Here is a 26,619-nt window from a genome sequence, read left to right on the forward strand (position 1 = left end):
ACCCATGAATTTTTTTACTGGACAATAAATTTACTTTAATCATTTGTCTATTTCTAAGATGAGAAAGAGACAGAGAGAGAGAGAAAAAAGAAAGTTTGGAAGGAGGAAGACCATGAAAAAATTTCCTTCAGTAAGAAAGGGGAAGACTAGACCTCAATTGTACTGAGATGTCTTTCAACATCAGATTGCCCTTAACACCAGAGAGCCTTCGATGCTCAATATTTCCCTGCGTTGCCACTAGAAGTATAAGATTGTCACTCAAAGGGTAAGAATTACTGCATTAAGCAAAAAACTTCCTTTCCCCCTTTTGGTTATTTTTGCCCTTACATACAGAAAAAGAGAAAATTTCTGTTGTAGCCCAACCCAGGGCATCATTCCCCTTGAACCGCCATTCTGTGGCATCCACAAAGCCTCCTGAAAGCTTAGAAAAAGAAGATAAAGAACTGAGAGCATTAATTTTTTTGCTTACTTTCAACGTAAGAATTTAATTAAATACACTTCTGACCAACATCTTAAGGTTCAAAAATGTTACCAAAACTGTACTAAAGTGGAGATGAAAGAGATTAAGAAAAAAATTCCACTTTCTAATAACACTGGGGAGGAAGAGAAATAGGAGTGGAAGATAATTATAATTACATTCATCTTTATTAATGTTTTAAAATATTAAGTCAACTCCACCTATTTCTACACAACAGCAACCAAGAATAGATTCAAAAAGATTTTCTAACTCCAATTCAGAAGAAACTTGGCTAAATTATGGTATAAGATAGACAACAGAAATATACATATATATATTTAATTTTTAATGTTTATTTATTTTTGAGAGAGAGAGAGCGAGCGAGCAGGGGAAGTGCAAAGAGAGAGAAACACACACACACAGAATCTGAAGCAGGCTCCAGGATCTAAGCTGTCAGCACAGAGCCCGACGCGGGGCTTGAACTCACGGACCGCGAGACCATGACCTAAGCCGAAGTCAGACGCTTAACTGACTGAACCACCCAGGCGCCCCTATAACAGAACGTATATTTAAAAGGGTACCTTTAATACAGCTTAGGAAACACAGTCAATGGTACTGTAATAGTGCTGTGTGGGGACAGATGGTACCTATGCTCATGGTGAGCACAGAATAATGTACAGACTTGTCAACCACCATGTTGTACACCTGAAACTAATGTAATGCTTTGTGTCAACTGTCCCTCATAAATAAATAAATAAATAAATAAATAAATAAATAAATAAATAAAGGGTACCTTTATTCTGTCAGTGAACTGGTATTTTTTAATAACCATTTCCTGCAACTGGCAGAAATCTCCATTCAATTCTACTCCATATAGTTGCAGTGCTGAACTGTAAAGATAACCCTGAAAAAGAAGACATACTGTGATGCAAATTAATTAACTGTGAGTTCATTTCTACCTAAAATTTAAAAAATCAAACTTTAAAAAAATGGAATTCAATAAAGTAAAAATAAAATGAAAAATAATAACTTGTAGTGTATGTAAAACCTACAACTTCAAGAACTTAAAGACTCTTACTGATCAAGACCTTGATTGTAGTTTATTAATTTCTATTATTTAAAAGCAATCATGTTTTGAAAGATTGATCTCTTCTTATCTTTCCTGATAAAGCCGTGCATTCAACAAAGTTGGAAGTGAGAAAAGTGATCACATACAGATTCTCTGTTTAAATCCCTATTTCTTTAATTTCTTGGAAAGTTTTATCAGGGGAAATCAAGAAAGGAGTTAACCCGTGGGGAATATAATGGAAAATCATGCACAGTTTGACACTAAAGGAAGGTGGCTGGAGATGTGTCCTGTTGGGCTTAGGGAAGTCAGTCTGGTGTCTGCAATCTGCCAAAGATAACTGACCAATCAGTCAACAAGAACAATCAAGAACGGACTAGATACTATAACGTATCCATTTTTGGTCGCAATTACAAAAAAAATAATGTGGAAGGAAAGGCAAATCATATTCTGAATATCATTTTACATCAACTAACACCCATGTATAAACCAGATTTGTATTCACAGCTCATGATGGATTTTTAGAATATGTTCAACAGAACATATGTAGGTATTCAAAAATTTCTGTTGAATCATTAACCATATTAATATGGAGAAAAATGACAATATGTTTAAATTTATTAACGCTGCCACATACCTGCACAGCCAGATTTCTTTCAGCTATATACTCTTCCAACAAATCAGAAAATGGACAAGAGTGGAGCAAATATGGTAAACAATCATAATCTCTAATGTTCTCCAAACAAAACCATCTGACAATCTGTATTTTCTACTACAGATATCATTACTAATTATAGAATGTAAGTCTTAACACTAAAACATAAACTAAGCACTAAAGAGTTAACTTTCTGATTAGAGCAGCAACGGATGCTGGGAACTGATGGTGTCTGTTTCTGGTATGAGTCTCTACTGCTGTTGGCCACATGTTTTAACAAGTCTGCTAATGACAACCAGAAACCACATTTAAGTTTTTTGATAAAACCATTTAAGAACATTAGAAATACTCGTGATTTGAATTTTTTTAAAAAGCCACCTTGAAGTGATACTTCAGAAACAAATGTCTCCGTTCAAACTTGAATCACAGAAAATTGGAGCAAGATGTGTCCTTGGATATTATTTAGTTAGCTTATTTACAGGTGAGGAGCTTGAAGCGAGGGTGTTAAGTGACTTGGTTATGGCCATATGCAATTTCCTAGGTTAGGTAAATTTTATAAAAGTTTTACTAAAAGCTCTTACCAAACCTCAGTCCATCAGTAGTGATGGGCAAAACAGCAAAGTGTTATGAGGGTCACCTGCTTCTGTTTTGTTGCTATTCCTTCATTTGTGTCACAGAGGCAAACTAGTAAAGGATATCAGAGAGCTGGCCTTTGAAATTCCAAGTCCAGTATACTATTTTAACATCATTATTCTGTTACTCTAATAAATAAAGCCAAGCTGTCACCTTGGATGGTGGCAGGAAAAATTGTTGCTAGCAGGAGAAGAAAGTATTTTCCAAATGTTGAGTGTGTCCACAAGCTGGACTTTACCCCATAAAGGACTGTGCCAAGCCTGGAGCCAACGTCAACCAAGACCTTTCCCGACAGATCAGGGAGGACATGATGATAAATGAACTTCAATTCCATGAGGGAGAAGGAATGAGAAATAAATCCTGGAGAATTAGAACAGAATAAACATCAAATTGTACTTGGGTATTAAATATTCTCTTCTGTATTTTTAATTCTTTTAACCAAATTTATAAAGCATATTTCTTTTTTCTTTTTTTTACTGTTATTTTTTAATGTTTTAATTATTTTTGAAGGGGAGAGAGAGACAAAGCATGAGCAGGGGAAGAGCAGAGAGAGAGGGAGACACAGAATTCGAAGCAGGCTCTAGGCTCTGAGCTGTCAGAACAAAGCCTGATGAGGGGCTTGCACTCACGAACTGTGAGATCATGACCTGAGCCAAAGTTGGACACTTAACCGACTGAACCACCCAGGCACCCCTCTTTTGTAATTTTTTAAAATGTTTATTTTTGAGAGAGAGAGAGAGAGAGAGAGAGAGAGAGAGAGAGAGAGAGAGAGAAGGAGGAAGGGAGGGGCAGAGAGAGATGGAGACACAGAATCTGAAGCAGGCTCCAGGCTCTGAGCTGTCAGCACAGAGCCTGATGTGGGGTGCGAACCCACAAATGGTGAGATTATGACCTGAGCTGAAGTTGGATGCCCAATAGATTGAGCCACCCAGGTGCCCCTATAAAGCATATTTCATGTTTTTCTCTTCATCAACAAAGGCCATTCAGAGGTTATTTAGAAAAAATTAATGTGATAATTTTGTACTCATTCACTCTGAGCTGTATTAGAGAAGAATAAACATGAAGTCTCTGACATTTAGGGAACAGCTACTTAGCAACCTGTCCCTATCCCTGTGCCCCTCACTTGCTTGTCCTTGGTTTTTCCCTTCTTTTCCTTAGGACTCTTATTCTGTGGGATGCTTCCTAACTCGCATACCATCTGGCTTTCTCCCCTTATCCCAGAGCAACCACAGAACAGCCACACACTACTGAATAGAACACACACTATCAAAAGAATGACCATCTCTGGAGTTGTGCAGTGTGGCAGCCCTGACCAACCTAAAATGTGTTCTGGAGTGCAGGAGGAGGCTGGTATGAGGGGAGGCGAAGATATTCCCATAAATTATTTTTATTTCTGAGTTTAACTGCTACAATTTTTTAACTGTTACCAGCCTCCTAGCTCATCTCACTCCATTGTTTGTGTAATCAAGTATCTGGAAGAGCCTGAGTATATTTTTTAAAGACTTGCTATATTATGTTCTACATAATACAATGGTAGGAAGGGGAGATACTTTGGCTATAAGTAATAGATGGTGGCAAAGAAAATGGGAAGCAGGCAGGCTAATCCCTTGGAAGGAAATAAAGCGTTTGACCACTACTATCCTTTTCTGCCTAGAATCCTCATCCTCACTACCCTCTTTGTCACATTAGTGCTTCTGCCTTGGGTTACAGAGTCATCATTAGTGTCTTACAGCTAGACAAGCCCCTTTTCATAGAAGGAGAGTTCCACAAGATGATAGTTTTTTCAGATTCACTGTAGTTATATGGGCTGGCCTGCACACCTAGTCACTATTTACAACCTGATTTCTATGGGAAAATGCATCTATTTTCCCACAAAATGCTTTGTAATTTTCCAATTTCTATGTGTCAAACATATCTCTTCTTTAGACTTCTGCAAATCAGATCTGATATGGTATTATAGTTGTAATTCATTTTTTAGTTTTCCTTTTATGGTTCTTATCTAAGTCCTTTTCTATTCTTGAATTTTAACTATCTCAAATGGAAATTGTGAGTACTATCTAAAAACAGAATCTTAAACAAGTAAATCAGGGAAGTTTAATTCCCCATTATAATATAGAGACAATATATTTGTATTAGCAGCACATTACAAATTTGGTAGTAGTCAACTTTTGACAATGATATTATCTGAGATCAGTAATATCAACACAAGATTACTTACCTGGAGGGGTAGGCCACTATAAGCAATAACTAAATCTAAGTGACCAGGAAGATTGAAATAGCATGTCTAAAGCAACAGCCTAGATGATCATATCCAATTTGAACAAAGAATATATTAACAGAAGAGTTAGCATATTAGCAGCATGGGGTTAGTCTAGCTTCCCATTTGAGACATAAGTGTTGCATCTTAGGGGCAGAGATGCAAGAGACTTTCTGTCACTAGAGCTGTACTCTCTTATGGACTGGAGATGTTTCACTAGGTCAAATCATGGCCTGAATAAACTCTTTCTCAAGATCATCTTTTTAAGAAAAAATTAAAAAAAAAAGTTTTTTTTAATGTCTATTTATTTTTGAGAAAGAGAGAGAGAGAGAGAGAGAGAGAGAGAGAGAGAATGTGAGTGGGGAAGGGGCAGAGAGTGAGAGGGAGACACAGAATCCAAAGCAGGGTCCAGGCTCTGAGCTGTCATCACAGAGCCCAATGCAGGGCTTGAACCCACGAACAAGATCATGACTTGAGTTGAAGTTGGACACTTGATCGACTGAGCCACCCAGGTGCCCCTAAAATTTTTTTTAAATGTTTATTTACATTTGAGACAGAGAGAGAGAGAGAGAGAGAGAGAGACACACAGACAGCCAGCCAGTGTGAGTGGGGGAGGGACAGAGAGACACAAGGGGAGACAGAATCCAAAGCAGGCTCCAGGCTCTGAGCTGTCAGCACAGAGCCCCATGAGGGGCTCAAACTCATGAATGGTGAGATCATAACCTGAGTCGAAGTTGAATGCTTAATCAACTGTGACACCCAGGTGCTCCCAAGATTATCTATCTCTGTCCTCTGAATCCATGCCCATCCAACAATATCTGGTTACCATCTTTTTTTTTTTTTTAATGTTTGTTTATTTCTGAGGGAAAGAGAGAGACAGAGAGAGCACAAGGAAGAGACAGCGAGAGAAAGGGAGACATAGAACTCGAAGGAGGCTCCAGGCTTTGAGCTGTCAGCACAGAGCCCGATGTGGGGCTGAAACTCGTGAACTGTGATATCATGACCTTAGCCGAATTCGGACGCCCAACCAACTGAGCCACCCAGGTGCCCCTATCTGACTTCTCAAGTAGATGCTTTTCAGCCCCCCTGCAGTTATAGTTCTCATTGTAAATGAATTAGCATTATGGTTTATCTATGAATTTCTTGTAAGTTTGGAAAGTATAAGTTGGTTTCCCTGTACTCAGTTATTTCTGATTAGTTTCTGGACCTGAAAAGTCACTTCTGTGAAAAGCAGAGAGACCCTCCCTGGAGGCATTAAGTGGCCTAACTTTCCTGGGTTAGATTTCTATTTTGCCTCCCTAAACTTCAATAATTGCTAATGGCTATGTTGGAGGTTGGCCTTTTTCTTTCAAAAACCATTGAATGCCTTGGTCAAGAGTTTGCACACTTGGGCAACTGGGTGGCTTAGTTGATTAAGCGTCTGATTCTTGATTCGGCTCAGGTCATGGTCTCACAGTTGGTGGGATCAAGCCCCACATCAGGCTCTGTGCTGACAGTGAAGCCTGCTTGGGATTCTCTCTCTCCCTCTCTCTCTCTGACCCTCCCCTGCTCACAAGTGCTCTCTCAAAAATAAATAAACTTAGGGGCGCCTGGGTGGCGCAGTCGGTTAAGCGTCCGACTTCAGCCAGGTCACGATCTCGCGGTCCGTGAGTTCGAGCCCCGCGTCAGGCTCTGGGCTGATGGCTCGGAGCCTGGAGCCTGTTTCCGATTCTGTGTCTCCCTCTCTCTCTGCCCCTCCCCTGTTCATGCTCTGTCTCTCTCTGTCCCAAAAATAAATAAACGTTGAAAAAAAAAATAAATAAACTTAAAATAAAATTAATTAAAAAAAAAAGAATTTGTATTCTCATGAAATGTAAAGAAAAGACACAAAATCATCAGGTTTGCATAGTTGAATGCCTACCTAAAGGTGCAGTCTGGTGTGAGCCACACACCATACAGTAGTTTCTGCTCATTTTTCCTTCCTCACATAATGAATCAATAAAGTCTTCATCATAAAGGAATGCATCAACGTGAACTGTGGGTTCTGGCTGCTGCTGTATCTGGTGGAGAGAAGAAGAACTTCAAAAGAAACAAAGTACAAAGGAGTCTCTTTTTATTGCTGAATAAGGCAAAACATCAGTGGTTCATATGCTAAAAATCTGAGAGCAACAACAAGGCACAGAAAGACAAGTTTCACTTATTGAAGAGCAACCCTGTTCTTCTTTCATTTTATTTCTGAGACAATTAGAAACTTTTAAGTTGATGCAAAATGATGTAAAACATGGCCATGAGAAATATATAAAATTTGAGTTAAAGGAGTATTTTGAGACCATCCTGTCCATCCTAAGTAGTTTATTTTACAGACAAAGAAACTGATACTCAGATTTCTCCAAAGAAAACGACCATAAGAAAGAATTGAAACTAAAACTAATACCACGTTCTTCTGAGTCCTACATGTCAGTGACTACCCATCAACATACTTAGCAAGTAATCTTAGCCCAGAGACAAAGTTTTCAAATAATAAAGATGTTAGTAAAATTTCTTGCTGACAATTAATAACCCTTTATTAATACTGGCAAAACATGATATAATAGCAAGTGGCTACAAAGAAAAAATGTCTGATTCTTTTTACCTTAACTATAATAAAGAATCAACCTATTTACTTAGAGACCTACAAAATTATATCTATACCTACACATACATGAATCTGTTATACGTGTGTAAAATGTATGAACATAACACAAGGACCAGAAAGAAACAAAGGAAGATAAAAATCATTTGTCAGAATAAGGGATTATGGGTCAATGATTACAGGCAATGAATATACTTTTTCCTTGTTTCATATATTTTGGTATATCATGCCACTGATACAGGACTGTCTTATTAATAACATCCAAACTATATTACAAATACTCTCTCAGTTTTTATACTATTCACTACTTTCCACCTTTGAGAATCCACTCTGAATGACTGGATGTTTACTAAGATTTGCTAAGTGTTCACAATGTGCACAGCACTATCAAAAATTTATGGGATTTAGTTCTTCTGCTTAGGAATTTGCATGCTGAAAAACCACATAGAGAGTTGCTGTTTTCAGATTAGTGGGAGAAGGATTATTATTAGCTTTGCTTTAGGAAACAATATTCCTAGCATATGTACCCCATAAGAGTTGAGATCTGAAGGGACTTGAATGAGAGGTTTGTCTGGATAAGAAACATGGGACTTATTTTAGGAATAAAGGAACTGAATAAGCAAAAATTGTACAGTGCAAAAGCAGGAGAAGGAAACAAAAAGATGAATTTCACCTTTGATAAAAGTGAGGGAAATGGAACAGGAAACAGAAAACCAGGACAATGATGTAGGCAGGACCAGATTATGGTTGGGCCTTGTTCTGTAGGGGGGTGGGGATGGGTTAAGTGCTTGGCAAACAGGATGCCCTCATAAAATATTTGTTGAATGAATGGGAGCCAGAGGGTTACAGACTCAAAAGAATTAGGGACACGGCTGAAGAACCAAATGAAATACTGTTTAAAGCAGAATTCAGGACTAATTAGACCAGAGAGGCTGTGGGATTAGGGAAGAATAGGAGTATCCTCAAATAGCACTGAAAGTAAATTAATTTAATGTATTTACTTTTTGGAGCGCTAGATGTTCTGAGGAAAGCATGGTTTCTAGAGGTAAGCAATTCCGAAGGTCTTCTGCTATGTTTTTCAACATAATGTCATTATTATCTTGAGTGAACTCATCAAAATCTCCTGGGGAAAAAAAAAAAGAAATATCTTTTATGGTTTTGGTCATACCTAAGTTAATACAATGGACATATTTTCCATCAGAAAGCATCAATTTATAACAATAAATAAGCCTTCTAACCAATGAAATATTCAAATTCTAATAAACGTTCCATTTCAAATAGTGAATTTTTCTCTTTCCCAAATTGTTTGAAAATACAAAACTTGACTATTTCAGCCTGTTCAAGAAGAACAAAGGAATTTAAAATATATATAACATTTTAAGGGCACCTGGGTAGCTCAGTTGGTTAAGAGTCTGACTTCAGCTCAGGTCATTATCTCTTGGGCCATGAGTTAGAGCCGTGCATCAGGCTCTGTGCTGACAGCTCAGAGCCTTAAGCCTGCTAAGAATTCTGTGTCTCTCTCTGCCCCTCCCCTGCTTGTGCTCTGTCTCTTAAAAATAAACATTAAAATAAGTAAACACATGAATAATATGTAGTTTTTAAACTACTTTTACTCGAAAATAGCACTGCCATTAGTTTTTTAGGGTCTTAAACTCACCAGCGAGTGGTTAAATATTCCTTCTCAGACCATACAGATCTTAGTGTAGGAGGCATCACAGAGACTGCTAAGAAGATAACTAAACTGAGTATCCCTGCCTCCAACAAAATGTACCTAAGCCTTAAGATAACAAGCACTAATGGCTGACACCAACTATGTAATAAACTTAACAATGACCGTGATGCTCTGCTGCATTTGAGCAGCAGGTAAAATTATCATTAAAACTGTATTTCTGGGGGTGCGTGGCTGGCTCAGTTGGTGGAACATGCAAATCTTGATCTTGTGGTCATGAGTTTGAGTCCCTTGTTGGGGTGTAGAGCTTACCTAAAAAAAAAAAAAAAAAAAAAGCATATTTCTTTTTTGAGAGGGAGAGAGAGAGAGGGAGGGAGAGAGGATCCGAAGAGGACTCTGTGCTGACAGCAGTAAGCCCGATGCAGGGCTCAAACTCATGAACCTCAAGATCATGATCTGAGCCGATGTCAGACACTCAACCAACTGAGCCACCCAGATGCCCCAAAAGAAAATATTTCTGATGGCTATAGCCTACTTCTGGATGATCTGGCAAAAAGTGGAGGGGTAGATGAGGTAAGGGAGAGTATGTGTAGCAATAAAGATGGGGAAGGTCTAGTTAAGAGATTGACAGCTGATGAATCTAGGTGAGGGTATAAAAGGGGTGTTTACTGTTCAGTTGTTTCTACTTTTAGGCATGTTTAATATTTTCTGGTTCTAAAAAAGTATTATTTCCAAGCAGTTCATATGTAATTTTAAATAGAATGTGACTTATCTGAAAGTAAAATACTCATAAAGTTAGCTACCACTTGGGATGCCAAATGTAGACTGGAAGGTACTACTAATGAAAATATTTTATCTTTCTCTTAAAAGACTTTCTTATACTGAACTCTTACTAGAGTAAAAGCATGCCAAAGGGTCTGTTTCAAAATAGCTGTAGAAGGAAAACACGGAGATCCTGAAGGTTAATGTCATCTGTCTCCACACTCCCTGCCCCCGAATTGTGGGCTGTTTGTAAGTAAGCTCATGATTTGTTCTTAAACAAAAAAATAATTCTTGTGTTGGTTCAGAATGCTATTATCCTGTCACTAATAACAATTAAAAGTAACAAAGCAGGCCAATGGCAGCATAAGGAAATAAGCGGAGGTTTTCTCCTTCTAAATAAAGATACTCTTCTTTTTCACTGTATTATTCGGTGCCTTACACACAAAGGATCTTTCTCTGCATAACTTCTCACTGAGCAACAGTAATACAAAGATTCAGTTTGCTGAACTGATGTGAGAAGGTCTTTGAGCTTTTCTTTCCTCACCTATCTAGCATAATGTTCTAAGCTGTTGCTTAAAGTTATTTCTAGAAGGAGACAAAACATAAAATTATAGAGAAACAAAAATACTATTAAAATTCATTCCAAACTCTTTTAGGTGGAACTTAAACAGCATCTGATATGTGTTTTTCAAAAAATTGGCCTTTTTAATTGTATTTGTAAAATCTAAGTTTTCTCAAGGTGTTAATTAATATCTAACATCTGCTTAGTTTCCTTCCCTCCATAGACAGAACACTGTCTGGGAGTCTCTATGACTCACATTAATTCTAATAATATCACTCCCACCAGTGATCCTTAGCAGGTTCTCTCAATTTGTAAATGGTATCACTAGAAAAGCCAAAAAAAGTCTCATTATGTTAAACTAAGATATTTCCTATCCCAACTTCTTTGGATTTAATTCTGTAACATAAGCAACCATATTAATAAAACATAGTTTTCATGTGGGTCTGCCTTATAAAAGGCAACCCAGAGACTCCTGGGTGGTTCAGTCAGTTAAGTGTCTTGACTGTTGATTTTGGCTCGTGAGACTGAGCCCCGAGTCATGGAACCTGTTGAGGATTTTCTCTCTCTCCCTTTCTCCCTCTCTCTGCCCTTTGCCTGCTCATGTACCTGCATGCTTCTCTCTCTCAAAATAAATTAAAAAAAAGTCTTACAGTGAAAAAGGAACTTAGACTATGACCTATTACCAAATGGCCCATCCATCTATGCATGTCTGATATATACATATGCATACAAAGACACACACACACACAGACACACACAGACACACAGACACACACACACACACACACACACACACACACACACACACACGATAGTTGTTTAGTCTTTGCTTGAACATATTCAGGGACAGAATTCCTTCCTCATGCTGAGCCAGAATCTGACTCTCTATAACATTAACTCATTTTTTCTGAGAGGAATCATCACCTTTAACGCTATACGACATTTACTGAATGAACACTTGAGGCATGCTAGACTTGGTGCTTTTCACACACTATCATTTAATCCTAAAAATCCTATAGGTGGTAACTATGATTATTTCTATTTTGTAACAAAAACAACGAAAACATGAGGTCAGAGGTTCAGTTACTTGCCTCAGTCATACTGGCCAAAAGGTGGAGTTAGGGTTTAAATGTAGGGCTTAGTCTGAACTCTTAATTACTACATCATAGCAAAGAAGGCAGCTGGCTAGTAACAGTTCTCCTATCACTACAATAATCTTCTCTTCTCCCCACCTCTGACCAGTTCTCCATATGATGTGGCAGCCATATCTTTTGCCATCTGCTTGCTGTCTTCTGGACTTGTTCAACAAAACCCTTTAAATATAGCCTTGGAACTCACATTGCCAATCTAGTTCTCTAATCCATGGCTACCTTCGTTTATTCTCTTCTTCTATCACATTGTGGCAGCTAGGGCCCTGATTACTACTGCTACTGGGTGATTAATAAATTTGGAAGAGATGGTGGCAGTGGAGGCCAAAGAGTGTCTTCAATAGTCATATGTAAAGATCAAGGAAGCTGGAACAATGACAGATGGGAATGGCTGCAAATTCTAAGCCATCACAATCGATTTCCAGCTGTCTCTCTGGTGAAGTATGTTTATTTGAGAGTCAATACTTCAATTAATGTGAGCGTTACCAGTTGAGAGATACTATGAAAAGGTGTATTAAATTCAGTCATTTAAAAAAGGTAGTTATGAATGAAGACTGCATTTGTTTAACCCCAATACCAAGGATACCAAGTGAAAAAGAGAACTGGCACCTCTTACCCTGAACAAACTCTGATTCAACCACATTCAAGGGTAAAGAGAGATTTTTTCAGTTACAGCAATGATTCCTTTTTTTTTTTAAGGTTATTTGTTTTGAGAGAGAGAGAGATAGCACAAGCAGGGAAGGGCAGAGACAGGGAGAGAGACAGCATCCCAAGCAGGCTCTGTGCTGTCAGCATGGAGCCTGATGTGGGCTTGAACTCATGAACTGAGATCCTGACCTGAGCCGAAACTGAAAGTCAGACTTAAACTGACTGAGCCACCCAGGGGCCCCAAGCAGTAATTCTTCAGTGTGGCCCTAAAGAGGATCTACATATGGGACTTATGTGGTCCTTAAAGGGCCTAAAGCTGTATGCTCGGTTGTATACATAAATATGTATATTTTTCCAGGAAGAAAGTTCTTAAGGGGTTCAATAATTATAGCTAATATTATTGAGTACTATGGAAATTTTTAGTGCAAGAAGGCTAAAATTAGTCTTAGTATCTGTAGTGGTTGGCAAATAACTTATGAAAAGAAGAGCAAAACATTTTTGCCCTAATAATGGCTATAAGACAGGTTAAAAAAGCATGATATGATAGGATATTACTGAAGTGTGTAAATCTGAACTTCATGTTACATCGTTAACTATTTACTCTGTTATTAAAGTAGAATTCCTTAAAACATCATTTCTAAAGGCTGTGCAATATTCCACCATTGTGTATTTAACCATTCACTTCTAATGCACATTTAGATATAGCTCTAACTGTGAAAAATTAAAGACACTGCAACTGACATTTTGGCATCCATCTTCTCTTGCATTTCTGATTATTTGCTTATTGTAAATGGTTAGAAGTACTTAAACATTTTAAAGGCTCTTGCTACATATTGTCAAATTTCTTTCCTGAAAGATAACACCAATTTACTTTAACAGAAAAGAATATGTGTTTCATTAAACCCTGCAGCAGTAAATACTACCATACAAACTTTGTTGTTTTAATTTGCATTTCCTTAATTACTGGTGAGGCCGACATCTTTTAACATGTATAATAGCTATTTCAGAATGTGTGGTAACAGTATTATGCTTGGAAAAAGATTAAAGAAAGGTGTTAGTTGCTTGACAGTAAAGTTTTTCTCAAATTACACATGTAGGTGGGAAGGGAGTGGAGAAAGAAAAGTTGCTCTAAAGGGCAACATTAATTCTTTAAAAATTTCCTACCTATATTTAACTAAATATATGAGTAAACAGAAGTCACCAAAACTGATAGTCTACGAATCAAGCCCCACTTTTTATACCTGGTCAGTATCAAGTCCTGCCATTTTTGCTTGTAAAACCTACCTCCTCTTTATTCCCACTCCAACCACCTCAGCCACAGTAATCACTTCACACTTAGATACTAGGACAAACTCATGACTAGCCCCCCTTGATCTTGGTTCCCCTACTATAACATACCTTGTACATCTATTTTAAACTAATCTCACTCAAACCTCACTTTCATATCACTTGCTTCCCTTACAATTTTTGGATGTCTTTCTACTTTTCAACCTATCAAATCTTATACTAGATATTTAAGGCCCTCTATATCAAGAGTCTAACCATCCTATTTTCTATCCTTATTACCCCTAACATAATTTCTGCTCAAGACAGGCAAATCTTGGGGTGCCTGGGTGGCTTAGTTGAGTGTCCGACTTCAGCTTAGGTCATGATCTCGCAGTTTACAAGTTCAGGCCTTGCCGTCCCGCTCTGTGCTTACAGCTCAGAGCCTGGAGCCTGCTTTGGACTCTGTGTCTCCCTTTCTCTCTGCCTCTACACTGCTCATACTCTTATCTTTCAAAAACAAAAGAGGCAAATCTCCCCAGTTGTTTTCCATAGTCCTTCCCATTCATACTGTTCCTTTCCACTGCATGACCTAGCTTTTTGCAATAAGGGCCTGTCCAAATTATTTCGTGGCCATGAATTGTTTCTTTTTTTATTAAAAATTTTTTTTAACATTTATTTTTTGAGAGAGAGACAGAGAGAGAGGGAGGGAAGGAGGGAGACAGGATGTGAGTGAAGGAGCGTGAGTCCCCGACATGGGACTGGAACTCGCAAACCGCGAGATCATAACCTAAGCCCTCCAGGCACCTCTCCATGAATTCTGACCTTCAACCTCTAGCCTTAACTTATCCATATTCTTACATCTAATGACTTACAATGCATAAATACAAGGTTTTATACACACACACACACACACACACACACATACACAACCTATTATTCATTCATATCATGTATTACTCTGAAGTCCCTACTGAAATTTTGAAAATTTATTGAGGGGACTTCTGGTCCCAGACAAGATGGCAACTTTCCTCACTTTCCTTTGTTCCTCCCCTCTAACTACAACTAAATACCCTGCAAATAATTCAACAGGCAATTATAAAATAGGAATTGGAAAGCTAGAAAGAAGGTGAACTGTCTAGGGGCCTTAGGACTTAAGGACAGTCACTGCAGTGAGTTCCCTGGATTTTCTTTTCATCTTCCATGTAGCCTGGGCTAGGTACCAGAGAAACCAATACCAGAACCACTAACAGGCATAGGAGGAAAAAAAAAAGTATTAAGAAAAGTGTGTTATCTCTTGCCAAAGACTGGTAAAGGGGACAAACAACAGAGACCTACTGAGGAACCCTAATCCCCACTCCACACCTGGGCCAGCAGCAGACTGTCCAGTCTTCAGACCCTCTACCCAGGGGCATTAAAAAACCCAGGTCTGGCACCTCTTAGCCATCTGCTCAGTGGTGGAAAGCAAACAAGGTCCTGAATCGCTTGTCTCCTATTCTTACTATTGGAAGGCAGCTCAGCAAGACAGGGCAGCCCAATGTGTTTCCCCATGCAGGTGACACCAGCATAGATTGAACAAGAACTGCAACAGTGCTAGAGAACAAGGCAAAGTTGAAAACACTGCAAGGACATTGAAAACCAAATTGTTATCAAAAGCCCACAAAAGCAGGCCAGAACCAACAGGTTAGAACTAAGCAAGACAACAAACCGCCTATTGATAAAAAAATTTGAATAGGAACAAAAGTCTTAGCATAACATCCAAAATATCTGAGATATAATCAAAATGATCCTGGCATGATATCCAAAATATCTAGGATATGATGGAAAATCAATTATTATACAAAGAACAGAAAAAAAAAAGTCTTTAACCTGTAAGGGAAGACAGATCAGGAACACAGCAGACCTATCCAGAGAAACTTGACAGACCAGAAAGGAGTGGCAGGATATATTTAATGTGTTGAATTGGGAAAATATGCAGCCAAGAATTCTTTATCCAGCAAGGCTGTCATTCAAAATACAAACAGAGAGTTTTCCAGACACACAAAAACTAAAGGAGTTTATGAGCACTAAACCAGCCCTGCAAGAAATTTTAAGGGGGACTCTTTGGAGAAAAGACACAACAAAACAAAAAAGACCAAAAGCAACAAAGATTAAAAAGAACCAGAGAACATCACCAGAAACACCAACTCTACAGGCAACACAATGGTACTAAATTCCTATCTTTCAGTACTCACTCTAAATGTAAATGGACTAAACGCTCCAGTCAAAAGACAGTGCATCAGAATGGATAACAAAACAAGACCCATCTATATGTTGCTTATAAGAGACTCATTTTAGACCTAAAGACACCTGCAGATTGAAAGAAAGGGGACAGAGAACCATCTGTCATGCTACCGTACTTATATCAGACAAACTAGATTTGAAAATGAAGACTGTAACAAGGGGTGAAGGGCATTATATCATAATTAAGGAGGTCTATACACCAAGAAGATCTAAAAATTGTTAATATTTATGTTCCCAATGTGGAATACCCAAATACATAAATCAATTAATCACAAACATAAAGAAACTCATTGATAATACCTTAATAGTAGGGGTCTTCAACACCCCACTTACAGCAATGGACAGATCATCGAAACAAAATCAGCAAGGAAACAATGGCTTTGAATGACACACCAGACTGGATGGACTTAACAGATATATTCAGAACATTTCATCCAAAAGCAGCAGAATACACACTCTTCTCGAGTGCACATGGAACATTCTCCAGAATAGATCACATACTGGGACACAAATCAGCCCTCAACAAGTACAAAAAGATTGAGATCATACCTTTCAGGTTTTCAGACCACAACTCTATGAAACTCGAAATCAACCATAAGAAAAAATTTGGAAAGACCATGAATAATTGGGAGATTAAAGAACATCCTACTAGGGGTCGCATCACTTCCGCTCGAGTTCGGTGTTTCGTCTGTGAGAACTCACGCGGTTTCAACATGCCTATTGAGAAGTGTTATTTCTGTTCCGGGCCCATTTACCCCAGCCACGGCATGATGTTGTCCACAACGATTGCAAGGTGTTCAGATTCTGTAAATCCAAGTGTCATAAAAACTTTAAAAAGAAGCGCAATCCTCGCAAGGTCAGGTGGATTAAAGCATTCCGTAAAGCAGCTGGTAAAGAGCTTACAGTGGATAATTCATTTGAATTTGAAAAATGTAGAAATGAACCTGTTAAATACCAGCGAGAGCTATGGAGTAAGAGTACTGATGCAATGAAGAGAGTTGAAGAGATCAAACAGAAACGCCAAGCTAAATTTATAATGAACAGATTAAAGAAAAATAAAGAATTACAGAAAGTTCAGGACATCAAAGAAGTCAAGCAAAACATTCAACTTATCCGGGCCCCTCTTGCCGGCAAAGGAAAGCAATTGGAAGAAAAAATGGTGCAGAAATTACAACAGGATGTGGACATGGAAGATATTTCTTAAAGATGTCACTATTTCTATAAGTGCATTTGAAAATCTCCTTAGGAGACCAAGAACTTCTAAATGATCTTTTATATTTTACATAAGGTCACTCAAATGAAAGGTATTTAAAAATACATCTCTTCTACGTTGCTCATTGCTGTCTGTAAAACATCAGATATTATGGATGTTAGATTGCATTTCCATTGTTAAACCTTCACTGATAGTTACATTTATGTAAATCATGCAAATTCTCTTTGTAAATACAGAAGTGAAGTGTAGGCATAAAATGTTCCTGCCATTTGGGTAATGGCACTATTATGTAAGAACTAATGACAAAAATATATTTTACATATCCCTAGCCATAAATTTTCTTTGCAGTAAAATATTAATTTTACTTTATTAATATTATAGAAGGGGGCTTAAAACAAGGAACTAAAACAACCTGTATGTATGATAATTAGCCTTAAGTAATCTTTTATTTTGATTTCAGTATTTGTTTTGGTTTCTTAGAAGAGTATATGAAGCCTAATTATGTTGGGGGTGAGAGCTGAATAGCTTTTTCCTGAAATGGCACTATATACTTTCCACTTTGGAGAACACTCAATTCTGAGATTCCTGATAGAACCAGATTTTTTTTCCAGCTTAGCAGTGGTTTAGAAGTGGAGGAATCCCAGTGCCTTTTAGGATGTTGTGTGGTTTCATTTAAAAAGCTCCTAATTGTTTTTGGATAATAGAATTTATGGTTTTTGTGTCACAAATTATTTGGACCTAAGTTCATATTTTTTGTTTAAAAGCTACTAAAAATGTATTCATTAGCAGGAAGAAAATAACTCCCACATACTACTGAAGTAGGAAATACAATTAAAGAAAAATATATAGTGAATAATGTTTTTATATTTCTACATTTTTTGCAACTTTAAGGATATTAAGTAACTCACTTTTTATATTTTTAAGGACAGAACTTAGAATAAATTATAATCTTAGGGTTATAAAATTATAAAGTAATGGCTAAATTTTTACTTCAGTATTAGTGAAAAAGTGATCACTGGACAAAGTGTTCAGGACAAAGATCTGAATTCCAGTGTGATTTTTGCCCTTGTGTTCTTATTTGTTAAATATGGGTCATTGATAGACAATGTTATTGATAAAGCAATTAGGGGAAATGATATATGAACTCAAAGACATTTGTTAAATTACTTGAAGTTTGTACTCCATACTAGATTTATGTTTGTTTTAATATCAACATGTTTAAGGGGTGCCCAGGTGGCACAGTCGGTTAAGCATCTGACTTCGGTTCAGGTCATGATCTCACAGTTCATGGGTTGAACCCTATGTCAGGCTCTGTGCTGACAGCTCAGAGCCTGGAGCCTGTTTCAGATTCTGTGTCTCCCTCTCTCTCTGCCCCTCCCCCACTCATGCTCTGTCTCCCTCTGTCTCAAAAATAAATAAACATTAAAAAAAAAAAAAAAAGAACATCCTACTAAAGAATGAATGGGTTAACCAAGAAGTTAAAGAGGAAATTAAAAAGCATATGGAAGCCAATGAAAATGAAAGTATGACAGTCCAGATCCTTTGGGATGCAGCAAAGGAGATCATAAGAGGGAAGTATATAGCAATCAGGCCTTCCTAGAGAAGGAAGAAAGGTCTCAAATACACAATCTAATCTTAAACCTAAAAGAGCTGGAAAAAGAACAGCAAAAAATTCTGCCCCAAACCAGCAGAAGAAATGGAGTAATAAACATTACAACAGGAATCAATCTTGAAATCAAAAAACCAGAAGCACTGATTAATGAAACCAGGAGCTGGTTCTTTGAAAGAATTAACAAAATTGATAAGCCCCTAGCCAGAATGACATAAACTCCTAGCCAGATTGATCAAAAAGAAAAAGGAAAGGACCCAAATAAATAAAATCATGAATGAAAGAGCAGAGATCACAGCCAATACTACAGAAATAACAAACAACAATAAGAGAACATTATGAACAACTATATGCCAATAAATTGGGCAATCCGGAAGACTGCCCAATGGACAAATTCCTAGAAACATATAAACTACCAAAACTGAAACAGGAAGAAATAGAAAATTTGAACAGACCCATAACCAGTGAAGAAATTGAATCAGTAATCAAAAACCTCTCAACAAACAAGAGTCCAGGCCTGGATAGCTTTCCAGGGGAATTCCACCAAACATTTAAAGAGTTAACACATATTCTTTTGAAGCTATTCCAAAAAATAGAAATGGAAGGAAAACTTCCAAACTCATTCTACAAGGCCAGCATTACTGCGATTCCAAAACCAGACAAAGAACCCACTAAAAAGGAGAACTACAGAGCAATTTCCCTGATGAACATGGATGCAAAAATTCTCAACAAGATACTAGCAAACCAGATCTAACAATACATTAAAAGAATTATTCACCACAATCAAGTGGGATTTATTCCTGGGACACAGAACTGGTTCAATATTCGCAAATCAATCAATGTGATACATCACATTAATGAAAGAAAGGATAAGAACCACACATTCCTCTCAATAGATGCAGAAAAAGCATTTGACAAAATATAGCATCCTTTTTTTTTTTAATGTTTGTTTATTTTTGAGAGAGAGAGAGAGAGAGAGAGAGAGAGCGCGCGCTCGCGAAAGTGGGGGAGGGGCAGAGACAGGCAGACACATAGAATCCCCACCAGGTTCCAGGCTCTGAGCTGTCAGCAAAGAGCTTGACGTGGGGCTCAAACTCATGAACAGCAAGATCATGACCTGAGCTGAAGTTGGATGCTTACCTGACTGAGCTACTCAGGCGCTCCTAATCCTTCTTTGATAAAAATCCTTAAGAAAGTAGGGATAGAAGTAACATATCTCAAGATCATAAAGGCCATACAAGAAAGACTCACTGCTAATATTATCCTCAATGGGGAAAAACTGAAAGATAAGCCCCTAAGGTCAGGAACATGACAGGGATGTCCACTCCCATCACTATTATTTATTCAACATAGTGTTGGAAGTCCTAGCCTCAGCAATCAGACAACAAAAAGAAATAAAAGGCATCCAAATCGGCAAGGAGGATTTTTTTATAATCAAGGTACAGAAATCGTATGCATTTCTTTTTTTTAAATATATTTCTTATTTAAATGTAAATACAGCCACAGAAACACATTAATTTTTGTAAATGTGAAAACTCTCTTTAGCTCTAATACCTGTAATCTCAATTTAATGTGTCCACCTTTGACTGTACCTGGTTATGTTTTAATTTTTTTAAATGTTTATTTATTTTTGAGACAGAGAGACAGAGCATGAACAGGGGAGGGGCAGAGAGACAGGGAGACACAGAATCTGAAGCAGGCTCCAGACTCCGAGCTGTCAGCACAGAGCCCAACGCGCGGCTCGAACTTACAGAACTCACAGACCATGAGATCATGACCTGAGCTGAAGTAGGAGGGTTAACTGATTGAGCCACCCAGGCGCCCCCATATGCATTTCTATACACCAATAATGAAGCAGCAGAAAGAGAAATCAAGGAATTGATCCCATTTACAATTGCACCAAAACAATTAAATACCTAGGAATAAATCTAACCACAGAAGTCAAAAATCTATACACTGAAAACTATAGAAAGCTTATGAAAGAAATTGAGTAAGACACACAAAAAAATGGAAAAACATTCCATGCTCATGGATTGGAAGAACAAATATTGTTAAAATGTTGATACTACCCAAAGCAATCTACATATTCAATGCAATCCCTATCAAAATAACACTAGCATTCTTCACAGAGCTTCAACAAACAATCCTAAAATTTGATGGAATCAGAAAAGTCCCTGAATAGCCAAAGTAATGATGAAAAAGAAAACCAAAGCTGAAGGCATCACAATTCAGGACTTCAAGCTGTATTACAAAGTTGTAATCATCAACACAGTTTATGGTAGTGGCACAAAAAGACACACAGATCAATGGAAGGGAATAGAGAACCCAGAAATGGACCCACAAATGCATGGCAAACTCATCTTTGACAAAGCAGGAAAGAAAATCCAGTGGAAAAAAGACACCCTCTTCAGCCAGCGGTGTTGGGAAAACTGGACAGCAACATGCAGAAGAATGAACCTGGACCAGTCTTTTACACCATACACAAAAATAAATTCAAAATGAATGAAAGACCTATATGTGAGACAGGAAGCCATCAAAACCCTAGAGGAGAAAGCAGACAACAATCTCTTTGACCTCAGCTACAGCAAATTCTTACTTGAAATGTCTCTGGAGGCAAGGGAAGCAAAAGCAAAATTGAACTACTAGGACCTCATCAAGATAAAAAGCTTCTGCACAGCGAAAGAAACAATCAGCAAATTTAAAAGGCAACTGATGGAATGGGAGAAGATATTTGCAAATGACATATCAGATAAAGGGTTAGTATCCAAAATCTATAAAGAATTTATCGAACTCAACACCCAAGAAACAAATAATCCACTGAAGAAATGGGCAGAAGACATGAATAGACACTTTTCCAAAGAAGACATCCTGATGGCAAACAGACACACGAAAAGGTGCTCAACATCATTCATCATCAGGGAAATACTAATCAAAACCACATTGAGATACCACCTCACACCTGTCGGAATGGCTAAGATTAACAACTCAGGCAACAGATGTTGGTGAGGATGCAGAGAAAGAGTATCTTTTTTGCACTGCTAGTGGGAATGCAAACTGGTATAGCCACTCTGGAAAAAAGTATGGGGGTTCCTCAAAAAATTACCCTATGACCCAGCAAATGCACTACTAGGTATTTAGCCAAAGGATTCAAAAATGCTGATTCGAAGGGTCACATGCACCTCAATGTTTATAGCAGCACTATAGACAATAGCCAAAGTATGGAAAGCGCCCAAATACCCACCAACTGATAAATGGATAAAGAAGATGTGGTATATACACAATGGAATATTACTTGGCGATCAAAAAGAATGAAATCTTACCATTTGCAACAACGTGGATGGAATTAGAATGTATTATGCTAAGCAAAATAAGTCAGCCAGAGAAAAGCAAAAAAAAATCATATATTCCATATATTCCACTCATATATGGAATTTAAGAAACAAAACAGATAAACATAGGGTAAGGGAAGCAAAATAAGATAAAAACAAAGAGGGAGACAAACCAAGAGACTCTTAAATACATGAACAAACTGTGGGTTACTGGTGGGGTGTTGGGTGGGTGAATGGGCTAAATGGGCAAGGGGCATTAAGGAGGGCACTTGTTGGGATGAGCACTGGGTGTTATATGTAAGTGATGAATCTCTAAATTCTACTCCTAAAATCATTATTACATTATATGTTAACTAACTTGGATTTAAATTTAAAAATAAGTAAATAAATAAAAATAAAATAAAAACTCTGTGAAGAGGATGAACAAATTACAGACTTGGAGAAAATACTTGCAAACCACATATATGTTCACAAAGGGCTTATACCTAGAATACATTAAGAACTCTCAAGATGACAGTATAGTAAAAATACAATTAAAATTGGGCAAAAGACATAGATATTTCACCAAAGACGATATTGAAATGGCAAATAAACACATGAGCAGATGTTCAACAACCTAATGATATATCACTCAAATAAGAGAATGGCTAACATAAAAAATATTGATAGGAGTGCCTGAGTGGCTCAGTCAGTTAAGTGTCTTGAGTCTTGATTTTGACTCAGGTCAGGATCTCAAGGTTTGTGAGACTGAGCCCTGTGTTAGGCTCCACGCTGATAGCCTCTGCCCCTGTCTCTACTTGCCCTCTCTCTCTCTCGCTCTCTAAATATATAAATAAACATTAAAAAAAAAAATACTGACTGGGGCACCTGGGTGGCTCAGTCGGTAAAAGTGTTTGACTTCGGCTCAGGTCATGATCTCCCAGTCTGTGAGTTCCAGTGCAGCGTCAGTCTCTGTGCTGACAGCGCGGATCCTGGAGCCTGCTTCAGCTTCTGTGTCTCCCTCTCTCTCTCTGCCTCTCCCCCACTCACACTGTGTGTGTCTCGCTCTCAAAAATAAGTAAGTATTAAAAGAAAGAAAAAAAACACGAATAGCAAATGCTGGTAAGGATGCAGAGAAATCGGATTACAGTATGTTTGTATTAACATAAAAATAGCCACTCTGGAAAAACAGTTTGACAGTTTCTATAAAACTAAAAATGCACTTACCATATGACCCAGCAATTGCACTCTTGAATATTATCACAGAGAAATGAAAACTTATGTTAACACAAAAATCTACACATGAATGTTCACAGCAATATTATTTGTAAGAAAGGCTTGACTGGAGTGGGCATTTCAGATGGCTTCTTTACTCCTATGTCTGGTGTCTAGGCAAGGATGGCAAGAACAGTTACAGCCTGGTTGAGCATCTTGCTGTCCATAGGCTAGCTGGGGATTCCTGACAGTTTGATAATCTCAAGGTAGTCAGACTACACATATGATGGTTACCTTCTCCCAGACCAAGCATTCCAAGAGAAAGAAAGTAGAAGTTGCCAGTTTCTTAAGTCCTGGATCTGAAACTGACATAGTGTCACTTCTGCCATATTCTATGGGCCAAAGCTGTAACAGAGCCCATTCAGATTTCAAGGTAGAGAATATAGATCAGACCTCTCATGGAATGAGGACCAAAGAATTTGTGGCCATTTTGTAAAAAGTTTTATGGAAGAATTTGTACAAATAAACTATACATATTTCAAGTGTATAATTATATAAACTTTGTCATATGGATACAGTCATGAAATTATCTCTACAATCAAGGTAGTGGACATATCTGTTACCCCCAAATGTTTCCTTTTGCCCACCTGTAATCCTTCTCCAATCCCTCCACTCACTCAGTTGCCACAGATGTATTTTCTATCACTATAGATCAGGCTGCGTTTTCTAGTTATAAATCAATGAAATCATGCTGTATACAGTCTTTTTTAGTATGGTTGCTTTCACTCAGTATAATTTATTCACGTTGTTGGGCAAATACTTCTTTCCATTTATTTGCTAAGTAGTATTCCATTATAAAAATATACCACAATTTGCTCATCCATTCACCCATTCCTAATTGAAATGCCTCCCTCCTTCACTTGTTCTTGAAATACTGTACTGACTAGAAGCTGTATTATGATGCTGGATAGTAGCGATGAGTGCACATCTTTGTCATTTCTGATCTTAGGGGAAAGAACTCAGTCTTTTCAATTTTAAGAATGATGTTAGCTGTAGATTTTTCACACATGTCCTTTATCAGGTTGAGAATGTTCCCTTCTACTCCTAGTTTGATGAGAGTTATTATCAGGAAGAGGTGTTGGATGTTGTCAAATGCTTTTCCTGGTCTACTGAGGTAATAATATAGTTTTTCTTTTTACTGAATATGGTGAATTACATTGATTTTATAATGTTTTACTCATTTATTTTTAAAAGTATTTATTTATTTTGAGAGAGGAAAGAGAACATACGAACAGGGGAGGGGCAGTGAGAGAGGGAGAGAGAGAATCCCAAGCAGGCTTTATGCTGTCAGCGTGGAGTCTGATGCAGGGCTTGATCTCCTGAACCCTGAGATTGTGACCGGAGCCAAAATTAAGAGTCAGACACTTAACTGAATGAGCCACCCAGGTGCCCCTGATTTTATAATGTTAAACCAACAATGCATTCTTGGGATAAACCCAGTTGTTCATGATGTATTATCCTTTTATATATCCTGCTCATTTAAAAAAAAACTTTTTTTTTTTACATTTATTTTTGATAGATAGAGAGAGACAGAGCACAAGTGGGGGAGGGGCAGAGAGAGGGGGAGACACAGAATCTGAAGCAGGCTCCAGGCTCCACGCTGTCAGCACAGAGACCAACGCGGGGCTCAAACTCACAAACCGCGAGATCATGATCTGAGCCGAAGTCAGACCCTTAACTGATTGAGCCACCCAGGAGCCCCTATCCTGCTCATTTTATACACAACAATATATTAAAATACAAAAGTACTTTATTCTCTCTTTTTAAAAAATGTTTTATTTATTTTTGTGAGGGAAAGCGTGAGGGGGGAGAGGCAGAGAAAGAAACAGGGACAGAGGACCTGAAGTGGGCTCTGCAATGACAGCAGTAAACCTGATGCCAGGCTTGAATTCACAAACTGTGAGATCATAACCTGAGCCAAAGTTGGATGCTCAACTGACTGAGCCACCTAGGTGCCCCAAAGTACAAAAGTACTTTAGAGAAAAAGTTAATTTTTTTGTTTAAAGTTTATTTATTTTGAAAGAGAGAGTACATGTGCATGCATGTGGGGGAGGGGCAGAGAGAGAGAATCCCAAGCAGGCTCTGTGCTACTAGCACAGATCCTGAGACATAACTCGATCTCATGAATCAAATCGTGAGATCATGACCTGAGCCAAAATCAAGAGTCAGACGCTTAACCGACCCAGACACCCAGATGCCCCAAAAGTGTAATTCTTTTTATTTGATAGAAAAATTTTAAGAGGTACCAATTTAAGAAAGAGGTACCAATTTGCTTAGTATACCACCCTGTTAGGTTTTGAAAAAACAATCTATTTTTGTTACCTCACATTCTTGGTAACTTTCATTAATTCATATGGTTTCAATGAAGATTAGAATATCTTTGTTATGATACTTCCTCAGTGGCAATGCAATATGGAACTGAAGCGGTATACTGACAAATGTAACTAGAAACCAGACTTTGCTTTTTAGATTTGTGGGAATTTCAAAGAATTTCTAACAGCTCTGTAGCTGCTGCTCACAAACAGGTCCACTTACGGTCAGTGAAGATATACCTAAAATATAGGATACAGTGAAGCTTCTAAAAGCTTCTAGTCATCTACTGTTATCTTCTTTAAGCATTAAATATTTTTTGATGATTTTAATTTTCTTAGAGCAAACCCTAATTTTCTACCCTTTGTAATCTGATTCTTAATAGAAACTCTTTTGGGCAGTGTGTTTGACTTCCTCACTTGTATTTGCATATCCAAGAAAAATTCGGTGGCTTCAGAATAGCATATGTTAACATACAGTTGTTCCAATGTACTTTTAAAAATATGCTTATTGGGGGTCCCACTTGCAGTTCTGGCTCTCAGCTCTCCTCACTTAATGGATTGCAGTCACTCTCCTACACTTTGAAATCTAGATCAAGAGCCCATTTTATATATATACAGGAAATAGAAGAGAACAGATGTTCTGCCACAAGATCAGAATCAATTAGCTGAGGTCCTGCTGTATTTTTTACTTCATTCATTCATTCATTCATTCATTCATTCATTTTGGGAGGCGGTATCTTTGTGTGCTTTGCCCTTCAGACTGGGTGTATCCTTCCTACGTTGGTATTCATTTGTTTCCTAGATCTTTGGCCTAAGCTGTACCAAGGTAAAATGTAGGCTCCCATCTATTTTTTCTACATCTTCAGTTTATCAGGCATTGACATGTGC

General features: G+C 37.8%; 1 protein-coding gene and 1 pseudogene across 1 annotated transcript in view; one reads left to right on the forward strand and one right to left on the reverse strand.

Annotated features, from left to right (window-relative positions):
- The window catches only part of LOC125168936 (uncharacterized), a 42,486-nt gene that overhangs the window by 13,000 nt on the left and 2,867 nt on the right, over nt 1-26,619 (reverse strand). The window contains exons 2-5 of the mRNA XM_047864450.1: nt 8,681-8,802; nt 6,969-7,107; nt 3,050-3,171; nt 1,251-1,361 (exon numbers count right to left, since the gene is read on the reverse strand). Coding sequence (XP_047720406.1) covers nt 1,251-1,361; nt 3,050-3,171; nt 6,969-7,107; nt 8,681-8,802 — 494 coding nt within the window. The remainder of the gene's footprint in view (nt 1-1,250; nt 1,362-3,049; nt 3,172-6,968; nt 7,108-8,680; nt 8,803-26,619) is intronic.
- On the forward strand, nt 16,728-17,435 carry LOC125168939 (probable ribosome biogenesis protein RLP24; annotated as a pseudogene).

Source organism: Prionailurus viverrinus, chromosome B3, assembly GCF_022837055.1.
Source record: "Prionailurus viverrinus isolate Anna chromosome B3, UM_Priviv_1.0, whole genome shotgun sequence".
Classification (NCBI taxonomy): Eukaryota; Metazoa; Chordata; class Mammalia; order Carnivora; family Felidae; genus Prionailurus; species Prionailurus viverrinus.